Raw genomic sequence first — 23073 nt, forward strand, 5'->3', positions numbered from 1 at the left:
GAATCAAAGACAATCCTTGCATTTCTTTTAACATTTATCAGCAAGCAGTGACCTTAGTGAGGAGGCACTGAACAAAGTGTTCACTCTTCAGTATACAAAGTGTTCTGTGTTGATTTGATAACCTTATCAAAATTGTATTTACAAGTATCCAAACTTCTACAAGTAACTGCTTAGTTATAGAACAAAATAACGAATATCATTATACTGCAGCATACAAGCAAGGTAACCCATCCTTTTATTGTCCGAGGTCCCTTATCAGCATTATTGTGTGCTTCAGAAAACATCAACGACATGTGGACTGAAGTTATCTTGAGAATCGACATGCAAACAAAAAGAAGACTCATTCCTAACACAGCAAGCTCTTTGATTTCTAGGGCTGCATAATCACTTGCAACCTTTTGAACATCTGATCTGAAATGGGATTGTATGAATGGCATGTCAGGCATCATAGAATATAAAATAGATATCAAAATAAAGAAACATCATGGAACACATGGTAAGGAACATTGGTCATGGAAGAACAGTTACAACCGGAGAAAATTATCAAACAGGAAGAGGAGTGGCTAACAGAGGTTAAATTTAAATTCGGCGCAAGACAAAGACATGCATTTTTATAACCAACAATGGGTTTTAATGAAAGGTACCACAAAGATCCATTATTTATCATATCAAGTAACTTCATTATAATCATATTAAATTAACCTTAGCAATAAATTTTGTCTGGCCAGTTCATCAAGTTGGGATGAGACAGCATCTTTCCATGACTCAACTTCGGATATTTCTTTTTCCTGGGAAAGGAAAGAGACAAAATAACTAGCACATTCAGACAGAATAACAATGATGAGAAGACATGAAATAGGGAAAGAAATAGCAAATGGTAATACCATATTTGCATTCCTCTCCCGTAGGTCTTTAATCTCTGACTTGCTTTGTCCCAGGCATTCTGATAATTTTTGCAACTCTTTCTCAAAAGCAGGTATTGTATCGCATTGTCTCCTGTTCAACTCTTTGATATAATTCCCGATTGTGGATAAGTTCGCCTCCACTGACCTCACTTTTTGCACTAAAATCCTCATAACAGTGTCACCAGCTATCCTACCATTTAGCTGTTGCCTCAATTCTAGTACAGGATCAGGAACCAAGTTCACCATTGGTGGAGTTTTTGCCACCTCCACAACAATCTTCTGAGCGTCATCATTAACAGTTGATATCTCAGTAGGCACACTATCATTCATACTTTCATTGTCTTTTCTTTTCTCAATTTGACCAGCTTCTAGCTTCAAAGAAGGGGTATCACTGGCATTGTGCTCTGAAGACTTCTCTGGCATGGCTCCCACAGAAGCAACAATAAGATCCTCAAGCATTCTCTCTATTGCATCAATACCATAAACCTCCACAACACTCAAAGTGCAGTAAAACTCAGATCCATAATGACTAAGCAAGCTCAACTTCAAATACCTGGCCCATTTGGGTTCAAGAAGCCTAAAGGTCTGAGCATGCTTCACATTTGCGGCAATGAAGTTTCCCATCATTGTCCATGATTCAGTTGGATAGCTCATACTACCAGCCAATTCAAATTCCTTGAAGTTCGAAGAATAATGCTCAAAGTTTGCAATTTTCACAGTATCAACCAGAGTCGCTTCTGCAAGCTCAATAACAACAAACTTATCTCCAACAGAACAAGGATTCCTCAAGTACTTATCATGATCCTTCCCTAGTATATTGTTGGCACCTTTGGCCTCTTTATTGTGAGCCACCACCTTGGCACCTTTGGACTCAGAGGCATAGTTGTACACTGAGCCATCAGGTTCAAGCCTGTGAGTTATATTAACGACCACAGGGGTGATCACCTCCTTGGGTTTTTCTTGCTTCACTATGGTGATCACTTCCTTGGGTTTTTCTTGCTTTGCTATGTTTCGGAATTCGACATAACTGAGGTATGAAGTAGGTTGATGAACTTTTTCATCAGCATTTTGTGCTAGTGGAAGAATCTTCTCTTCTTGCTCTTCTTCAGAAGGTTGCAGTTTACACACTAAATCAGTGCTGCTACCTAAAACTTTCCAAAATGCTATCTCTAATCTACTTGTTTTGGAAAGAGAGTAACTGTGCTTTGTAGTTTTTTGTTTAAGGCACCCGAGACTATTGGAGCTAGATGAGTCACTGAACTCTATTACAGCTGCATCTGTGAATAAAGCATTGCTTGTTACTGCTGTAGATAGGAATATAGGAATATTCATACTACTACTATTTCTGTTGTTATTGTAGTCACAGTATAGCAACTAAGCCTTATTCCACTAGCTAGAACCAACTGCATGAATCAAACCAAGTCATTGCAAACTGTTTACGATAATTTCAGTACAGAACATAATATCGAGGAACAAATTGGTATTATTAATGGAATTAGAGCTTGGATTTTTGTTATTAACATTTTTTGTTTCCTGATAAATGCGAGAGACCTAGAAATGGGGAAATATAAACATATATGAATAAAAAAAAAGGAACCTGAAGTTGCATGAAGGAGGCGAAGATTGGAGCGCAATGTGAAGAAAGAGAATAGGAAGAAGGTGAAAAGTGACGGTATTGCATGGTTGCATTGGCATTTGCAGTTCAATTTCGGTGGATAGAGAGGTTGATGCTTCATATTTCATTCGAATTGTTGAATCATCTTCTTCGTCGCTGGGTGATTGAGATGCAGCTAAAAGTGGTAAAACTACACGAAACAGTATACAAAGTTTTTGCGGTTTATGCTCAATTTTCTGTTATAGTTAGTTTTTTTATTAATTAACTCAAAATTGTCGTTAACAAAAAGGATGGCGAGGAAGGAGAGTTAGGGTGCGTTTAGTTTGAGTTTTTATTTTTAATATTTTTTTAAGTTTTGAATTTTATAAAAAAAAAAGTTAAAATAATAAAATTTTATTTTTTATTTTTATTTTTTTTATAAAATTTAAAAAACAGAAAATATAAAAAATGAAAATGCAACTAAACGCACTTTTAATTTTTTTATTTTTTATTAACTTTTAAAAAATATTTATATAATTCATTAACTAATTTATCATAAATTTAATTTTTATTTAAAAGTCTGATTATTTTATATACTGATAGTATTTAAATTTTAACCCTCGTTTAAAATGATAAAATAATTCAAATTGATTATATAACTTTTTATAGAGTAAAGTGATAATTAGATTTTCGAAAATTTTGATCTAAGACTAATTAATTCTTGAAAAAAAATACTAATTAGATTCTCTAGAATAATAACAAGAGACATATATATCCTTCAGTTTTAGTGCCAATGATTAGTGCGTAACAAAATAGAATTGATTAGGTATTTATCCTTTCATGTCAATGGAAATTAGTTATATATTTTATTATTTATAGTAGTACGTGTTTTATTACTATCACATTAACATGAAAATAATATTTTTTGGACGATAAAATATTTTTATCTAATAAGTTTTTATATAATATTTATGAACTGCTTTCTATTTATCACAAATCATACTAAAATAGATAAATTTTTGTTCCAAAAGTTGTTAGTTACATAAATTTTTATAAATAGACGCTGCAACGCGCCCGGCATCTGTTGCACTGCCCCCAGCCAACGCTGTAACGCGACCTGCCTCCGTTGCAACGCCAACTCGCCCGGCATCCGTTGCAACGCGACCTGCCTCCGTTGCAACGCCCCCAGCTAACGTTGCAAGGCCACCTGCCTCGCAGGGTGCCTGCTCACCCTTTCCCGGGCGCGTCTTTCTACGTGGACCACGTGCCGAGTAATTAACGTAATGGTACATATAAACATAACCGTTAAGTTTTACACAATAAATTAATAAAAGAGTAAAGTATCGTTTTTGTCCCTAATGTTTGGGATAAATTTTATTTGTGTTCCTAACGTTAAAATCGTCCTATTTGTATCCTAACGTTTGTAAAAGTAATTCAATGTTATCTTGCCGTCAATTACACATCATGAACGTTTTAGTTTGAGTTTTAAAAATCTCTTTTTAAAGTTAGAATACAAATGTCTAGGATAGAATCGATGATCCACTCCGAAAAATAGCTCATCAAAAGTTGAAACTAATTCCTACAATATTTACATAATTCATTTTTCTAAGGACATAATTGAATCTAAACACAAATAGTGGGTATAATATTAAAATCGAACACATCCAAGTGAGACCTAATTGAGAATAAATACATCCAAGTGAAAATAATTGAAAAATATAATCTGATTTATTAGTATAATTGATAGTAGGATAACATTGAATCACTTTTATAAACGTTAGGGATATAAATAGGACGATTTAGCATGTGTTTGGATTATAGTTTGCAAATAGGAGTTTGTATAGAATTGATTTTGCAAACTTGATTTTGATGAAAAGTATGTTTGTATTGAAGTGATTTATGTTTGGTCATCTTTATATCAAAATGGATTATAGTAAAATAAATATGGTTTGGATTACACTACTCAAAATTACTTTTAGATGAAAAATTGACATCAACTTAAATAATTTTTTATATTATCCTATCATTTTAATTTAGGTATTTGAATAATCTTATTAATTAATTTTATAATAAAATTAATATATTTTATTTTAAATAAAAATAACATAAAAATTAGCAAAATAAAATTATATATATAAGAGTATTTAATCAAATATGTTACAAAAATCATAATTATAAGAATGTATAATATCAAATAAAAATTTAAAAACAAAATAAAAATAATAAATAATAAAAAAAGAGCTCATATAAAGAAAAATAATAAGAAAGTCAATTTTATAGTGTTTCTAATAAGAATTCCATGAATAATACAATAACATGTCTATAAGATAAAATTGGTAAAGGAAAAATAGATGTTTAGGGTAAATAGCTAAAAGCTCGTTGGTGAAACGCATAAACTAGAAATTGTTGCTTTTGGTAAACATGGTTTTAAATACAAAATTACTTCTGCGTTTGCCAAACCAAAAATGAGCCAAATAAAAAAGTGAAACTTTCAAAAAGGTTAAACGTGTTTTTTCTTCTCAAACAGGTTTGTCAAACACACCCTTAAACGTTAGGGATACAAATAGGACTTACCTCAAACGTTAGGGACAAAAACGACATAACATGTTTACTCATTAATAAAATGACATAACATGTTTACCGTTTACTTCGTGAAGAATTAAATTGGTATTTTTTTAAGGACTAATTAGTTTAAAATTGAAAATTTCAAAAACCTAATTGTTATTTTACTATTTTCTATATAAGATTAAAAATAAAAAATAAAAATAATTATTCCTATAAAATTATCTTTACAAAAATAATTAAAAATTATTAAATAATTTATTATATTTAATTAAATTATTATTTTTGTATGAACATATCATTTAAAAAAGAGAAAAATATTTGAATGGAGTTTAGCACCGCCCGGGCCAACGGAGAGTAATCCGAAAAAATGAAAATATCCAATGAAGTGAGTTTTGCAAGTAACCATAACAGGACACACATGGTGGTGATGGTGGTTTTCACTTTCCACCTCATCCTTCTTCATTCTCCCACTTCCCACTTCCCATTTCCAAAATCAATAAATCAATAAACAAAGCAACAGTGAGTGTCAACTGTCAACTGGCAACTTCACCGTGCAGTGTGCACCCAACCACCATGGCTATGGTACTCTCACACACCTCAACCTTCACTACTTTCAATTTACACACACAGAAACCGCTTCTTCGCTCAACCGCCTTCCATTTCCCGCTCACTATCAGGTACCACCTGGACTTTGTTAATTTAGTAATAATATTGATATTTGATATTTCTGTCTAATGTTCCCGAGGATTATGTGTTAATCAATTGAGGTTTTAGTTAATTAAGGGTTGTTTGTTGTGGATGACGTAGATGCCAATCTTTTAACACCGATAAGCAGCGCAAATCAAACAGAAACCTGCTTGATAATGCTAGCAACCTGCTTACAAGCTTCCTCAGCGGTGGAAGCATAGGGTCCATGCCAATTGCTGAAGGTGCTGTCACCGATCTCTTTGGTCGACCTCTCTTTTTTTCGCTATACGATTGGTTCTTGGAGGTACCTACTTCACACTTTCAGTTACTTAGCTTAAAATTCTATGTTTCAGAATCAGAGTTAGTAGGCTTATTATGTACGAGAATATATGGCATAGGGTGCTCAAATTACTTGTATTTCCATTATTTTCATCTCAGTTGACTTTGCTAGTTTTAATTATCCTCTCAAGATGTTGTTGAATGTGACAGCACGGTTCTGTTTACAAACTTGCGTTTGGGCCCAAAGCATTTGTTGTTGTATCGGATCCCATAGTTGCAAGACATATTCTGCGAGAAAATGCATTCTCTTATGACAAGGTACCCCCGTCTCTTGTTATGACTGGGTCAATCCTTTATCTATAGATTTGTTAAAATGATATTCTGGTATTGAATATGTTCATTGTGATTAGTACCTTGCAGTATTGCCCAAATTGGTCGGGTTGAGGATCCATTGTAACAGTAGTGGCTACTACTTTAGCATTTCTAATAATAAATTAATTACTGTAGTATAGGATAAACATATGAATTGTGAAGTTTGTAACTGGTTGTCCATTAAAATATTGACGAAGAGGTTGTAGAAAATGTGTTGTACTTTTATGAGCTTGAATTTGTTGGTTTTCTCTGATGTGCTTTCTAGACTCTAGTTAAAACCATTTTCTAATTCTCTCTAGTTTCTATTCTGCTTGTTTACTAAAATAATTAGGGAGTACTTGCTGATATCCTAGAGCCAATAATGGGAAAAGGACTCATACCTGCGGACCTTGATACTTGGAAGCAAAGAAGAAGAGGTGTGCAAACTGTATTTATTTTCTTTCTTTTCCATTTCCCCCTTATTTCTACTGTGTTACATATCCCAAAAGAACTGCCAAAGAGCCTCTAGCACTCAAAATAATGTCAACAAATATGCTGTCAGAATGTCAGATATAACTCTCAAATCGGTGAATGGAGCTAGTATTTTCTATTGGTGGACTGCTGTCCTGAACTGGATTAACACCACTAATCTGCCGTGGTAATATTATCAAGAGTTTTATGAATGTAACCTGATGCTTAACTGGGTATTCCTGAAAATTTCAGTTATTGCTCCGGGTTTCCATGCCTCGTACTTGGAAGCCATGGTCAAAATATTCAGAACTTGCTCAGAAAGAACAATATCAAAGATCAATCAGCTTCTTGAACAAGAGGGCAATGATGGACAGAAGTTGATTGAATTAGATCTTGAGGCGGAGTTTTCTAATTTGGCTCTTGATATTATTGGGCTTGGTGTGTTCAACTATGATTTTGGTTCTGTCACCAAAGAATCTCCTGTTATTAAGGTTTGACAAAAGGTTTTATACATTTCAAGTATATGACATCGATGTTGCCTACAGTATAAAATGCAAATAGAAATGCTGCTGTTCTTTCTTATATTTCTTTCATTTTAATATGTATGCTCAATCTTTTGTATAGTTTTTGAGAGAGAATTTCTAGAAACAATTATGTGGGTAGAAAACAAACAGAATTGTCATCATTAATATAAGCAGACAGCTAAAGTTTTGTCATATTTTCAGCAATTAACTGATTGTTTATTCAATGTATGAACATACAATTCAGAATTTTAGGCTATATTTGCTGTCCCTAGCTAAGAGAGCTTACATACCCTATACTATTATATCCATTATAGGCAGTATATGGCACTCTTTTTGAAGCCGAGCATAGGTCCACTTTCTACATTCCATATTGGAAAGTTCCATTGGCATCATATATAGTCCCGAGGCAGAGGAAGTTTCAAAGTGACCTCAAGGTCATCAATGCTTGTCTTGATGAACTTATCAGAAACGCAAAAGAGAGCAGACAGGTGAGATAATACTTTGGTTCAGTGATTGATTGCACGAATAGTATCTGCATTTGGCTATTATATTGTGTTGACTTTACATAAACATCATCCTGATTGCATTCTATTTGCAGGAAACTGATGTTGAGAAACTGCAGCAAAGGGACTACTTAAATTTGAAGGTGTCTGTTTATCTGTATGAGATCTAATGTCTATGGCAAATGTTAACTATCCAGTTCATTCCCTGAAATATAGGAGTTCTATAAATGCCGCAATGTTTAAAATTTTTACAGGATGCAAGTCTTCTGCGTTTCCTGGTTGATATGCGAGGAGCTGATGTTGATGATCGTCAGGTATATCTCTTCCATAAAAAGCGATCCTGAATTCCTGACTAAAACTTAGGTTGGTTTTGGATAGTTGGTAAAAATCATGTCTTGACAACATTATCTCCTTGTCTATAAACATGTGAAACTATTCGGTTCTTTTAAATTCTGTTGAGCCAGTTATACATTTTAGGTATTAATAGTATGTTTAGTTTGGGTGTAAATATACAAGTATAGGGTAAAGTTACATGGTTAATAGTATGCTAAGTATAGGGTAAAGCTACTTGGTTAATAGTATGCTTTATTTGCTTCTTACTTCTCTCTCCATTTTGACAGTTGAGGGATGATTTAATGACAATGCTTATTGCTGGTCATGAGACAACAGCTGCAGTTCTTACTTGGGCAACTTTCCTTCTATCTCAAGTATGTCAATCTAAAAGTTGATATAATTGCCTGTTCGTGAAAGACAATTCTGGATCTTTGGTTATCGTAGCTTCTCTTCAGATTCTTCTCTTTGGCCAATACCATCTTACTGATTATTGAACTCACTGCAGAACCCGGACAAAATGAGGAAGGCTCAAGCAGAGGTAGATTCAGTGCTGGGTACAGGAACACCAACTTACGAATCACTTAAAAAACTGCAGTAGGTGCTCATTTCATGTCAGATTTTTACTTGCTTCCACCTGTTTGATGGCCAATATTTTATTAGGAAATACAAGATATATAAATTTATCATAAACGGTCAGTAATCTTATTTACTAGGGAAAAGGGAAAGGAAGAGAAAGAAAAAAAAAGGGGGGGGGGGGGGGGGGGGCGGGACGCCATGTCAAGATGAAAAACTGCCAGCATTATGCATCTAATTTCAGTCATTATTTCATCAATTGAACCTTATATTCATTTAGTTCTTGCAAAATGGGATCTGGTTTAACTTTGAGCGTTGAAGTTGGTGTTTTACACTTGAAATTTATTGCATGTATAATGTGTCAGGTACATTAGACTTATTGTTGTGGAGTCTCTCCGTTTGTATCCTCAACCACCTTTGCTGATTAGGCGTTCACTCAAACCCGATGTTTTACCAGGTATTGACTTGACTTTTAATGATTACTTGTCGAAACGGAGTGGAAAATGGAAACCCGTGTATGAAGCCTATGCACCTCTAAGTCTCTAACAAACCGTTAATGTGATTTTAGTATTTTTTTTCCCAAAACATTGATGTTAATCCTATTCATTACTTTTATGATGGATTTCTATTTGTCACTGAACATGTGACTATCTATGTTTCTTGTCTAGATAATTTTTTATTTGTTGCTTCCATCTGAGATGATGTATCTATGCCTATGGACATACGTCACTTTTTCAGGAGGGTACAAAGGTGATAAAGATGGTTATGCGATTCCTGCCGGGACTGATGTCTTCCTTTCTGTGAGTAAAAACTTTTCTAGCACCTGCTTTTCAGTGAGCAAGTGGATGCTGCATATGCATGAATTATATATATAAAAAATGTTTTATATACCCATTTTGGCATACTAAGCCCGCACATACTGAGTCATACTCCTCCACTATTGAATGGTGTGTAGTTATACTTGTTAGAATCTTGATATCTCTCTTAAAATCTTTTAGTATTACAATTTTAAATGAGTTAATAATTTTACAAATTTTCTATTAGGTTAGATGAGTTTACATATTTAATTTATTTTTCTGACGTAAAATCTTGATTCTCTACCTTGCCTATGAGATCAACGGGTGATAACTTTGAAAGAGGAAATCCAATTTTTTTTTTTGTGTGGGCAAATAAATTTATTTATTTAGTGAATAGCATTGCAAAATCTTTTAAAGTGGGCCTTTTGCGTGTTCTGTGGAGTTCACTAAACAGACATTTTGCTGATGCATTGACAGTGGTGTTGGACTGTTGGAGAGTACCCCATATTTCCTAACTTCCACTTTTATTATAAACAAAAAATAAAGCCTGTTTCTTGTGATTTTGGTTTATTTTGTACATATTTGGCAGATAATGCTAGGAAGACAATCACCAAAATTATTTTATTTTATTTAACATCTATAATTTCATCTATATCATATTTATAATTACACATTTATTACATTTAAAATCATCCAATTATTCCAACGACAATTAAAGAATGCAAAATAAAGTAACTTTGAGCTATCTTGAGTCGACTTTTTATTGTCTCTCAAGTATTTTTATATTTCACAAAGTTTACATTTTTAGTTTTTTACTCTCCCTTAGAAGTGGCTGGCTGCTCTAAATATTCCTATGTTCAGGTATATAATCTGCATAGATCTCCATATTTTTGGGAGCGTCCTGATGAATTTGAACCAGAGAGGTTTTTGGTGCAAAGAACCAACGAACAAATTGAAGGATGGGCTGGTTTTGACCCATCTCGAAGTCTTGGAGCCTTATATCCAAACGAGGTTTCTCTTTTCATAATGTTTATTTTATTGTGTGTTTTATTTATCGATTGATATATATAATATTTGATCAGATCATATCGGATTTTGCATTCTTGCCTTTTGGTGGTGGACCACGAAAATGCGTTGGGGACCAATTTGCTCTGATGGAGTCCACTGTAGCGTTGGCTATGCTGCTACAGAACTTTGATGTGCAATTGAAGGGGACCCCCGATTCGGTTGAGCTAGTTACCGGGGCAACTATCCATACCAAAAATGGATTGTGGTGCAAATTGACAAAGAGATCTAATTTGCACTGAACTTAACCATCATCAACTGTATCATCATTTATCAAGTCAAATAAAATAGTAATAATTGCTTTTGGTCTGAATTTGGCTCCCAACTGAAAACTGTTGCATTCTCAGATAAGTGTTTCATAACGAATATATGATTGTTTGGAACACTAAGTATTAAGATTACTGAATACATAATCAAAACTTCATCAAAATTATAATGGATCCTAGACCATGCTAGGTAGGTTAATCAAGTAGTTTAACTAAATGCCGTCAAAAACAACAAAGTAGACTTAATTGAAGGGTGATCTTTGTAGATTCTTTGATGAGATGCAGCTCACTAGAACAGCTTCGGATAAACTATTAAATATTTATAGAAAATCAAGTTTTTTGGCTTTTTTATTTTACCAATAAGGTTGTAATATTTTAAATAAATATATAAGCTACTTATGAGTATTAAACAAAATTGTATTATTTGTAACCATGTTTTAATTTTTCTTACAATGTCTTTAAATATTATAATGTCTCTTTAAATATGTTCTAGAAATAGTTTCAACTTTCAAATAATATTAGTCTGAGACGATAACAAAGGTGAAGAGGCCTCTACAGACTACAATCTACCTTGGATACTTTCATTTATTGGATGCGTAGACTTTTGTATATACGTGTGATAATTTAATCAACAAACTACAAAATTAAAAATATTAACATAAGAAGTAAAGACTCAATTACTCACATCTCCTAAAATTAAGTTACATACAATACCGTCTTATTCATTAAACTATTCAATAACTTTCTTTGATCCTTATATAATAATAATATTATGGACAAATTACATAAATAAATAAAGTATAGATTTAAATTATCTAATTATAATATTTTAAAAATAATTATATTTTTGATCCTTTACTTATTCTATATAAACAGTTACAGACAATAAAGATTTTAAAATTTATATGTAAATCATAATAAGTTGTAACGATTTACGAAAATATTTAAATTTTATATCCAGATTTACTAAATACATACATAAATTAGATCAATAATTTTCAATATTAAAATATAAATATTATAAAAATCTATTTAAATTTTAAAAATGTAATATTTTAAATTAAAGTGTAAATAATACCTAATTTTTTTTCTTATCTCACTTTACTTAATTGATTAATATTGGCTTAAAAAAATTATAACCTTTCTTATTTCATTTTAAGCTAATTGAATTTTAATTAATTATATTTTAAATTAAAATCTTACATTTTAAAAATATTTTTAAATTTTTTAATATTAAAATTTTAATATTTAAATTATTTTGTATAGATATAAATAACTCCTTGCAAACTTATAAATTCTTAAAATGTATCAAAAAAATAGTTCTTTAAGTTTACAGAAGTTATAAGGAGTTATATTAATATCATATTTATACTCTAAAAGAAAAAAAATTATAATTAATATTCATCAATAAATATTATAAACACATCATTGTTATATATATATATATTCTAATTACTATATGCACACAAAATTTTATTCTCTTAAAGACTTAAACACCTATGCATGTCAATTTGAACAAAACATAATGTAAAATTTATTCATACATCTTAATCTTAATTTTTTTAAAATTAATATAATTTTAGATAAAATAAATTACTATTAATTTTAAACCTTTTGAAAATTGCATATATATAATTTTTTAAAACACATAATAATATTTATTTCTTAAATTTTTGTAAATTTTCGTACGTAGTTTACGTGTTGAAGTTATTCTTCACGTTACTTTAGTGCATCTAGTAGTTTATAACCTTAGTCACTTCTCTCATCAATCTCTACTAAAATATAAATGTTTATACCTGACCCAAAAATATTAAATCAGATTCAAAAAGAATAAAAATCCACCCATAAAAGGTGGCCTCCTCCACTTACTAGACCTCCTAGAGGTAGGAGGTCCGCCACAAGAAAAGTTCTTCTCTAATTATTGGAATAAGCAACGGACTTCTTAAATATCTCCTACAATCTCTTTCTTTTATCTAAAAAGGAAATCTCAACAAATTTTCAAGAATAAGGGATGGTTATGCATTATCAAAAGTAGAACTACTCTAATGTTGATTATTTTTCTACTATAAATATTAAATACACTGACATCCTCAGATATATTCAAAATCCAATCTACTAAAAACTTGCTTAAAACCCTTACTAACTTAAGCATCGGAGTCTCTTGCAGGTATCATCTCCACCTCCTCATGAGGAACTCGGACGGCGACACCTCGACACCAGCACAAGTCGGATGCTGCCTCAGAATAAGTCTGGACCTCACGTTCAGGCCCAATATTCCGAGGGTTACAAACAATGATTTGGGCCTGAATGCGGTCCAAACTCCTGAGGCAGCATAGCAAGAGACTCCAATACTTAACTTAGCAAGGGTTTTAAGCAGATTTTTAGTAGATTGAGTTTTGAATATACTTAAATATGTTAGTATATTTATAGTAGAAAGATAGTCACCTTTAGAGTAGTTCCACTTTTGATGATGGATAACCGTTCACTTATTCTTGGGAATTTGTTGAGATCTTCCTTCTAGATAAAGGGGAGAAATTGTAGAAGATATTTCAGGAGTTCGTTGCTTGTTCAGATAAGTAAGGTAGAGGTCGAGTAAAGTGGAGGAGGCCACCTTTATTGGGTGGCTTTTAATTTTTTTTTGCTTGATTTAGTATTTTTGGACTAGAATATGAACAATAACCATTTTAAAAATGTTATAATTAAATAATTTTAGACTATATTTTATTTATTTATGTAATTTACTTTAATATTATATTTAATATTTCATAAATATGACGCAATTTGTGTGTGTACACTCCACATATAATAATAATCTGACAAAACATCAAATGAAAATGGTTGATTCGAATATACTATCAATGCATAAGGCTTAATTTTCGGTATCACTTAATTTTTATAGTTGTTATTCATTTTCGCTGATCTTCATAAATTTTATTAGTAAAAGTTGATCTAGAATCCGGTTTTGGAGAATTTAATAACATTCCGATTCGATGGATAGCAGAGTAGTTTATAGTTAAAAGACAATATAGTGATTTGGTTTGAGAGACAGGGCCACCTAACCAGCAGGTCAGGTGGCATGTTATTAGAGTATGGTAATTTCCTAAGGAATTGGCAATTTCTAAGAAGAAAAATGGAATTTAGCTTAGGGTATGTCCTAAAAATGCCACCTAAGAATCCACAAGTAGAGATAAATGTGCAATCTACTTTTGGAGGTATCCTTAACCCCCTTGTCTGTTTGTCTTAATTGAAGAAGATAATACCAATTGTATGGTCATTGCGTTTGAAAATAAAACAAAACCATGTTTTGGCATCACATTGGGAGGCTTTCTTGCTATTCTCACACTCTCACTCACAACCCACTAGGAAACAAAATTGAGGGCAATGTTTGTCTTTGCTAAGGCATGTTTGGATTGTTGTAACCTTAGGGAATATTAAAACCCCTTGGCCAGCCCCGATTCCCTATCCACCTAAGAACAAGACAAAAGAAAAAAACGTTTAAAGTTGGAAAAAGTTTTTAGGTCTTTAGAGAGAGAAAACGAACTAAAAGACAGAAACTGCCGAGAGAGAGAGCTTGGCACTCTCGCACACAAATTCCATATACTCCACTCAGCACTCAGGACTGAGTGAAGTTAATGACAAACAAAACGATAAAGACAAACGCACCCTTCACGCATTGTCGACAAAACAACGTTGCCATGAACAAGTAACAACAACAACCTCTTCCTCCTTGAATCCTGAGCCCAAACTCCAACCCTTGAATTCCACTCCACTCCCCATTACCGGTTCACACTTTTCCAAGGGGCAAGCTTTGGAATTTTCGTGGGGCTTCCTCTCCATTCTTCTTCAATTACAAAACCCACCAACCGATTAGATTTTCCTTCTCTCCTTCTCGTAACTCTGCTAATGTGCTTTTTCTGTAGGGTTCCCTTTCCTCTGCTCTTTCTCCTTCACTTTCTCGGATGAAGCTTGAGCTTCCTAATCTGATCAACCTTTTCTACTTCTAATCTTTCTTTTTCTTTTGTTTTTATCTGGACCAGCAACCACCCTGCTTTGCGTGTGGGATCTGCACAACTTGACTGTGAAATCATCTTCATTATAATAACCATAGTTCCTTTCACCAACCGCTGTGCTTGCCTTTATATCTGTATATGCTTATTCGTTATGTGTTCTTTGGGTTCTTCAAGTTTATCCCTTGTTTTGTGTTACATGTGATGCTGATATATTAGAGCCTAAAACTAAAGCCTTTTTTTTTTTTTGAGCGCTCTCTTTTCAATCATCGCTTTTTTTCTGTTGCTGTTGTTACATGGGATCAATGTTTCAAGAAGAAGGGTCATCTTCTGTAACTTCGTCACCCCTTCAATTCTTCTCGATGATGTCACTGTCACCTAGCATAGGATCTCCATACACATGGCTAAGAGAGCTGAAATCAGAGGAAAGGGGATTGGCCTTGATCCATTTGTTGCTGACTTGTGCAAACCATGTGGCTGCTGGTAGTCTTGAGAATGCAAATGTAATGCTTGATCAAATTTCCCAGTTAGCTTCCCCTGATGGCGACACTATGCAACGAATCGCGGCATACTTCAATGAAGCGCTGGCCGATAGGATACTCAAGACATGGCCTGGCCTCCACAGGGCCCTCAATTCCACCAGGATTGTCATGATTTCAGAAGAAATTCTTGTCCAAAAGCTCTTTCTGGAGCTTTTCCCGTTCTTGAAGGTGTCATATATACTGACAAATCAGGCTATTGTTGAAGCAATGGAAGGAGAGAAAATGGTGCACATAATTGATCTCAATGCTGCCGAACCTGCGCAGTGGATTGCTCTCCTCCAAGTTTTTAGCGCACGCCCTGAAGGCCCTCCTCATCTGAGAATTACCGGGGTTCATCACCAAAAAGAGATTCTAGAGCAGATGGCTCACAAGCTTACTGAAGAAGCAGAAAAGTTGGATATCCCCTTCCAATTCCATCCTGTAGTCAGCAAATTAGAGAATCTTGATTTTGATAAGCTTCGCGTGAAAACCGGAGAAGCATTAGCAATAAGTTCTATTCTGCAATTGCATTCCCTTTTAGGCCTGGATGATGAGGCCTTGCGAAGAAGATCTCCTCTTTTGTCGAAAAACTCGAACGGAATTCACCTGCAGAAAGCCTTGCTGATGAATCAAAGCACATTAGGTGATTTGCTTGAGAAAGATACAGTGAATGGCTACAGTCCAAGTCCTGACTCGGCCTCATCCTCGCCGGTTTCTTTAACAGCTTCAATGACTGCAGAGAGCTTTCTCAATGCCCTATGGGGATTATCACCAAAAGTGATGATTGTGACAGAACAAGACTCTAATCATAATGGTTCAACCCTGATGGAGAGAGTCCTAGAAGCTCTGTATTCTTATGCGGCATTGTTCGATTGTTTGGAATCCACTGTCTCTAGGACATCAGTGGAGAGATTAAAGGTGGAGAAGATGCTTTTTGGTGAAGAAATCAAGAATATCATTGCTTGTGAGGGAGCTGAAAGAAGGGAAAGACATGAAAAGCTAGATAAGTGGATCCAGAGACTGGATTTGTCCGGGTTTGGCAATGTGCCGTTGAGCTATTACGGCATGTTGCAGGCGCGGAGATTCCTGCAGAGCTGTGGTTGTGAGGGATACAAGATGAGGGAGGAGAATGGTTGTCTAGTAATTTGCTGGCAGGATAGACCTTTGTTTTCAATATCTGCTTGGAGATCTAGGAGGTGAGAACTAAGAACAAGCCAGACAATGATTCAAAGACAACAAAATTAGAGTCTTAAGGTTTATATTTTGTTTTGTTTTATTTTTCTTTGTTGGTATGGAAGAGACTTTGCCAATATGGTAAGGCAAGTCATCAAAATTAGCTTAGAGATAGTCCTATTTCCCAGTTAAACTCCATCATGAGGAGGAAAGAAAAAGTGGGAATACAGAGAAAGTTGTGAGGGAATGAAGAACTTGTTCTTTTTTTTTTTTCTTTTTTTCTGGTTCTGTTCATCAGTGTTTCAATGCTGCTCATTTTTATTTTTCATGAACTCTTATACCCTAACTTGTATCTGCCATTTGGTGTGTATATTATAAGCTATTTCTCTCATTTACTTGTTCAGTGTTAGTTGAAGACATAAATTGATTCTCTTTGTCCCCAACCACTAGTACTTCAGATGACAATGGAGCTGAAAACTTGTGTTTTTGTATTTGTAAGATCTAACCTATTTTATTTTGTTTGATTTTCGTTTGAACTATATTTCACATTGTTGTACTATGATAGTATGATTCACATTATTGTGTTGAACTCTAAAAAGAAAAAAGAAAAAAAAAACCTGGATTCTTAAAAGCAAAAGAAAAACACAGGCCACATAACATAAGAGAAAGACAAAGCCATGTTTGTCATTCGGTAAAGTTGGCAAGTTTCCTTTCTAAATCTTAATATCAATAATGGATAAATACAAACTATTTTTAGTTTGCCGTTTTGGTCACGGTTGCTATTTTCGAATGACATGTTTGAAAAGAAGTGAAGTTAAATGTTAATGTCTTGCAATTTTAGTACAATCAATAGCATCTTGTTCCAATTCATGTTCTATCACATTTTATTTAAACATATCTATTTATATAAATTTGATTGGACTGGTTATTCTTTATTGGAAAGTCCTCAATGAGAATCCACTAGAGGAAGAACATGATATTCCCTATCTTATGCTGGAGTATTTAATTCTTCTTTAATTTTTTTTATTATCTAATTGTTATTAGTTGGGAATTGAACTCGGTTGTAGCATTTTATTTTTAAGAGACAACCAATTTGTCATTCAAGTCTCAGTTGCACTACTAAGTTATAATTATTTGTATATATATACAGGCATACACAGCACTCTCACAAACACTTTTTTTTGGCTAATTTTGTTTATTTCATTTGGAAAGAATTATACAATATTATGAACATATAATTTTGTATTCATTAATAAAAATGTGTACCAAATTCAGGTGAAGAGAAAATATACAAAATTTAGTTTTTATAAATATTTTATTTTGTTATTTTTCAAAGTTCCAATTTGGCAATTCGAACGGAGACCTTCTGTATAATATTTATTTACACAATCGGCACAATTTGTAGCATCATATGTGGGGTCAAGTTTTTTTATTAATTATATAATATTCGAGCGAAACAAAAAATCCGAACCATTTATCATTTGCTTTCTTCTCCGAGTAGCGAATAAATACACAATTTCCGTTGATTTTTAATTATGATTAAGGAAATCTATTGGATAATAATTAATAATTTTAAATTATTTTAATAAATTTAAATTTCAAAATATGACATTAATGAGAAATTTGAATAATAAAGAATTAAAGATTGTGTTGAGTAAAACTTAGATTGGTCGAGTGGTCAGCTTACTCGTCCATTTAAGCAAATGTCGGGGGTTCGAATCCCACTTTGTACATGCAGCAATTCATTGGCCAGCGACATACCCTTAAATAGAGTTTAAATCCGTGACGGATTAGTCATTGACCTCCATTACCAGACACATCCAATACAAAAAAGACACCTCCATAACCACAAAAAACACCGACACATCCAAAAACCCACCCCTCTTTAGGTGTTGTCGTCATCGTGGTACTTGCGCCGTCGGGTCGAGGCTGCCGGTGCGGTTGTGCGAAGGTTGACGGCGCAGGGGGCTTTCTTTGGTGATGGTTCTGGTTATCGCCTTCTTCGTCTTGTTGCGGGGGACGCTTGTCGGCACCGGTAGGGGGCAGTGGTGCAGCTGTCTAAGATTTGTGGGCACTGTGAGAGAGGGGGGGTGCGGCGCAGCTGCTTAGATTAGGATTAAGTTGGGATGATTTTTTTTTTTTTTTGTGTTAGTAGGTTTTGGGCCCAGTCCAATAAGAGTTAGCAGATTCTATGTTAGTTAATTAGCGGGATTGTTATTTTGGATCTACAAACACACTCACACACACTGACCTAGTTAGGGGTGGCAATGAGGCGTGTTTTTTTCTACTCGATCCCGCCTCGCCCTACAATAACCTGCATCGAACCCGCCCGTTCCCATCCGCATGTTGTAAAATATTAAACCCTCACCCACTCCATCCCTACCCGTCCCTATAATTATTAAAATCTAACAAATAAAATTAAATTTTAAAATTTATATAACTATCATTATATATATAACATAAATTAAAGTAAAAATTTAAATATGATACAATTTTATTAATCATTTTATTAATTATTATATATATATATATATATATATATATATATATATATATATATCAGGACGGGTTTAGGCTCGTCCCACCCCGTCTAAGAACTCGTCCTAGTGCGGAAGCGAGTAATTTATCTGTTCCAATGCGGTAGCGGATAATTTACCTGCTTCGAGTGGATAGGAACGGAATAGATATCCGCAAATTCGAATAATATTGTCACTCCTAAATTTAGTTAATTGTTAAAATTTGAATTTGATATGGTTTAGTTTGAGACATACACCTTTGCCATTCCATCACATGCTTCAGCCACTACAATTTCCGTTTTGAAAACAACTCTTAAGCATCTAGACTTTGCCAAAAAAAAAAATTTGATGTAAGTAGTAATTTATTTGATATAATAAAAAAGTAAGAAGTATATGATGATTAAAATTCTTTTAAAGCTAAAGTATTGTTTTAACTATATTAGTTTTTAAGGTTTTTGTGACTTTTTTTATATAAATAAATATTTAAAAAATATTAATTCAGGAAATACGCACCGCATCAATTTATTCCACAAATGCGTAAGGCCAACTCAAGACCGGCGCCTGTAAAATGGAGTTCCTCGTCAACACAGGCTCGGTGCCCGGGAAATGGGCTTGACAACAGCAGGGGCCACCTTTGGTGCGGTGCACACGAAATGGTAGGGCAGCCATTTAGTGGCTGGCGTCTGCGAATTGATGATATCAGGGGTGGCGGTCACGAATTGGTTCCAAGTCAGAGTTAGTACACGCGAGATGGTGCACTTCATGTGTACTGCCAACGAAGTGGGATCTTAATGTGCCTATATAAACGCGGGTGGATCATTCACGGAAGGAGCCATTTTATCTGCACTTTCCTCCTACTCTCCAAAATTGCTCTCAACGTCACAAGCTTCTTCCTCTCTAAAAAATTTTGAGGTATTAAGTTTGGTTTGCTTTGTGTATGACTTTGGAAAACGTTTATGTGATTATATACCCTAATGGAGAAATTTCTCATACGGCAGAAGGTATTACATTCGTTTGCGACGATCCACTTTGGATAATGATTCCGCCACAGATATCGTTGCAAGATTTGAAGAATCTGATTCTGATGCATACCATAATAGTTGGAAAAAAAAGAAATCACAAAGCTGACTTACAGGATGCCAGTTGCAGTGGCCAACTCATTTGCGTATCAAAAATGCAGATAAAATCTGATCAGCATGTGTCGATGATGTTTTCTTATCATCGCAGCATAGGAAGCATATATTCGTTGGAGCTTTGTCTGAATCTTCAGGATATTGGTGGAAGCTCATCCAGTTCCAATAATGTGGAGGGTGTGAGAAATATGGGAGCGGCTGATTTTGTTCCGGGTCGGGATACCAGTAGGGCCCGTAGTCCAAGCTTTAACGCGTTTGTTATGCGGGAACATAATGCAGATATTCGTGAAGCAGCCCCTCCCCTTCTACCCTTATTGGCTTTGATAATTATCCTGATGCTGGCATTGCAGAAACGTCTGATGAGGATGAGATTGAAGATTTCAGCGGTGATGAGGCAGAAGCCGTTCCAGAAACGTAGCCTCTGCATGGCGATTCTGTTCCTCGAACGCATGACGCATCGGGAGGTGGTGGTGTATCCTCCAGCACACCAGCATACTACCTGTCTTTGAATCTTGGAGCAGTGCATTCGAGTACCGCAAAGGACAGACCAAGCAGCTACGCTTTGTCAGGCGAGATGGAGCTCGAGATTGGGTTGAAGTTTCTCAACCAGGAAACAGTAATGCTGGCAGTCAAAAACTACAACATCCGTAGGAGTACAGAATATAAGGTGGTAGAGTCAGACCAAAATAGGTATGTATGTCGATGCAAGCAGTTCGGGGATCAATGTTGTTAGGTGGTATGGGTCGCGAAGACAAGGTCTTCCAGATTTTGGAAAATTCGAAAATACGAAGGGCCTCATAATTGCTTGGCAAGTTCGATATCTCAAGACCACACTCAACTTGATAGCAATGTCATCTGCCAGCATATATTCCCCATGGTGCATGCTGATGCGATGATTTGTGTAAAGGTGTTGCAAGGATCGGTAGAGTCAGCGTACGGATACAAGGTGTCTTACAAGAAGGTTTGGCACGTGAAGCATAAAGCAATCGCAAGGATCTATGGTGATTGGAACGATTCACATGACCAGTTGCATAGATACTTCAATGCGCTGCAAGCTTTCATCCCAGGTATTACTTGCATTTCACTCTGATATGGTCTTTTCTATTCATTGTCCATTTACTCCTTTACATGTTTGACTAAGTAAGCATTTTCGCACCAGGGACAATTGTTGACCTCCAAACGCGGCCGTACTATGTCGGGAACACTCTAGACTGTGATAGTGTCATGTTTCATCAGGTTTTCTGGTCGTTCCCGTCATGTGTTCAAGCTTTCAGGCACTGTAAGCCCCTGGTGTCGGTGGACGGTACACACCTGTATGGTAAGACGCAGGCACCCTTCTCATGGGCATAGCATAGGACGGAAATAACAATATTCTACCCGTCGCTTTCACAATTGGGGAAAGAGAGAATAGAGATTCATGGTACTTCTTCCTTACCAATCTGAGGAGACATGTAGCAACTCGGCCAGGAGTTCTGCTTATCTCTGATAGGCATGCGGCAATAAAGGCCACATTGGAGCATGAAGGGTGTGGTTGGGAACACAATGTTTATTGTGTACGACATATTGCCTCCAACTTTGCAACTAGTTTCAAGAGTAAGGAAGCCAAAAGACACATGGTTAATGTCGTGTATTCGAAGACGCAAGAGTAGGTGCAGTACTACCTGGAGTTAATCAGTAGCGAGGATCCCGTAATATCTCCACAGATGATGGCCTGGATCCGAGGGTTAGAGCCACCTAAATGGCTCCAGCACCGTGATGACGGGTGACGATATGGTCACATGACAACCAATCTTTCTGAGTGTATCAACTCTGTCCTCAAGGGCACTAGAAATCTACCACTCTGTGCAATTGTCAAGTCTACCTACCATTGCCTGAATGAGTTATTCATCATCAAGGGTCGGCAAGCACAAGCGCAGATTGCATGCGGTCAGGTGTTCTCACAGTTCTTGCAAAAAGCCATATTAACGAACCGTGAGGGAATTTTCTAGATGCTAGTGACGTCGTACGACAGAGCTACTTCCATATTCACAGTCGATGAGATAGCAGCTGTCGAGGTGCAGTCTCGGTTTCGGGTTTACCTTGAGCATCGCAGATGTGACTGTGGTTACTTCTAGACGTTACAGTACCCCTGTGCTCATGCTCTGGCCGCTTGTGCATATGCGAGACTGGACTGGCAACAGTATGTCGATGTGGTTTACCGGGTGGAGAGCGTGTTTTGGGTATACGAAATGGAATTCCAGCCAATGCCGGATGAGGAGATGTGTCCCCCGTATGAAGGACAACGTGTCCGTCCCAACCCCCTCTTACGACGTATAATGGAAGGATGTTTGGTGTCTACGAGGATTCAGAATGAGATGGACGAGGTTGAGCCGGGACCAGGTAAGCAGTGTGGCCTTTGCAGGCAACCAAGACATACAAGGCGACATTGTCCGCATGTTTCTACCACCTAGAATGCCACCAATTTGGTTTATTATAGTATGTTAGTGCAGTATTTGAGTTTCGAGTACAAAAGGTTGCGGGTAGTAGTAGTCTCCGGGAACTTGAGCAGCCTGCGGTGGAGTATGGTATCCCATCTCTGGCTCAAAACTGGGTTGGTCTTGTTTCGATAAATTTGGCTCATCCTCCCCAAGGTCAGCATGACCTTGAACTCTGCCTCTGCGTGAAAGGCGACGCCGATGGTCTTGTGGGATCGGCGGCAAAATAACCACAGGGGCTCTTCCATACTCTGCCGGCACGCCTGCGGGGACAACGTCAACCCGTGGATCATGCAATGCATCAGAGGCAGACAAAAACCTCCTTATTCTGTCACA

The 23073-nt window shown here is 35.5% G+C and overlaps 3 protein-coding genes across 3 annotated transcripts; 2 read left to right on the top strand and 1 right to left on the bottom strand.

The window, feature by feature from the left end:
- Nucleotides 1–37: 37 nt before the first annotated feature.
- LOC130980514 (SUN domain-containing protein 5-like) lies at nucleotides 38–2586 on the bottom strand. The gene is made up of 6 exons (XM_057904185.1): nucleotides 2503–2586; nucleotides 2360–2456; nucleotides 885–2209; nucleotides 703–788; nucleotides 216–411; nucleotides 38–166 (listed from the first exon to the last, which is right to left on the bottom strand). Exons 1-6 carry the CDS (start codon nucleotides 2584–2586, stop codon nucleotides 38–40), a joined length of 1917 nt encoding a protein of 638 aa, XP_057760168.1.
- A 2831-nt stretch (nucleotides 2587–5417) lies between these two features.
- LOC130979237 (cytochrome P450 97B2, chloroplastic) lies at nucleotides 5418–11226 on the top strand. The gene is made up of 14 exons (XM_057902621.1): nucleotides 5418–5741; nucleotides 5872–6055; nucleotides 6241–6348; nucleotides 6734–6818; nucleotides 7105–7343; nucleotides 7691–7864; nucleotides 7975–8022; nucleotides 8134–8193; nucleotides 8500–8586; nucleotides 8718–8806; nucleotides 9151–9242; nucleotides 9524–9585; nucleotides 10444–10593; nucleotides 10665–11226. The coding sequence occupies exons 1-14, from the start codon at nucleotides 5638–5640 to the stop codon at nucleotides 10887–10889; spliced, it is 1707 nt and encodes a 568-aa protein (XP_057758604.1). The 5' UTR covers nucleotides 5418–5637; the 3' UTR covers nucleotides 10890–11226.
- A 3227-nt stretch (nucleotides 11227–14453) lies between these two features.
- LOC130979154 (scarecrow-like protein 3) lies at nucleotides 14454–17023 on the top strand. Its single transcript, XM_057902518.1, has one exon. The coding sequence runs from the start codon at nucleotides 15217–15219 to the stop codon at nucleotides 16639–16641; it is 1425 nt and encodes a 474-aa protein (XP_057758501.1). The 5' UTR covers nucleotides 14454–15216; the 3' UTR covers nucleotides 16642–17023.
- The last annotated feature ends 6050 nt before the right edge of the window (nucleotides 17024–23073 follow it).

Source organism: Arachis stenosperma, chromosome 5, assembly GCF_014773155.1.
Source record: "Arachis stenosperma cultivar V10309 chromosome 5, arast.V10309.gnm1.PFL2, whole genome shotgun sequence".
NCBI lineage: Eukaryota > Viridiplantae > Streptophyta > Magnoliopsida > Fabales > Fabaceae > Arachis > Arachis stenosperma.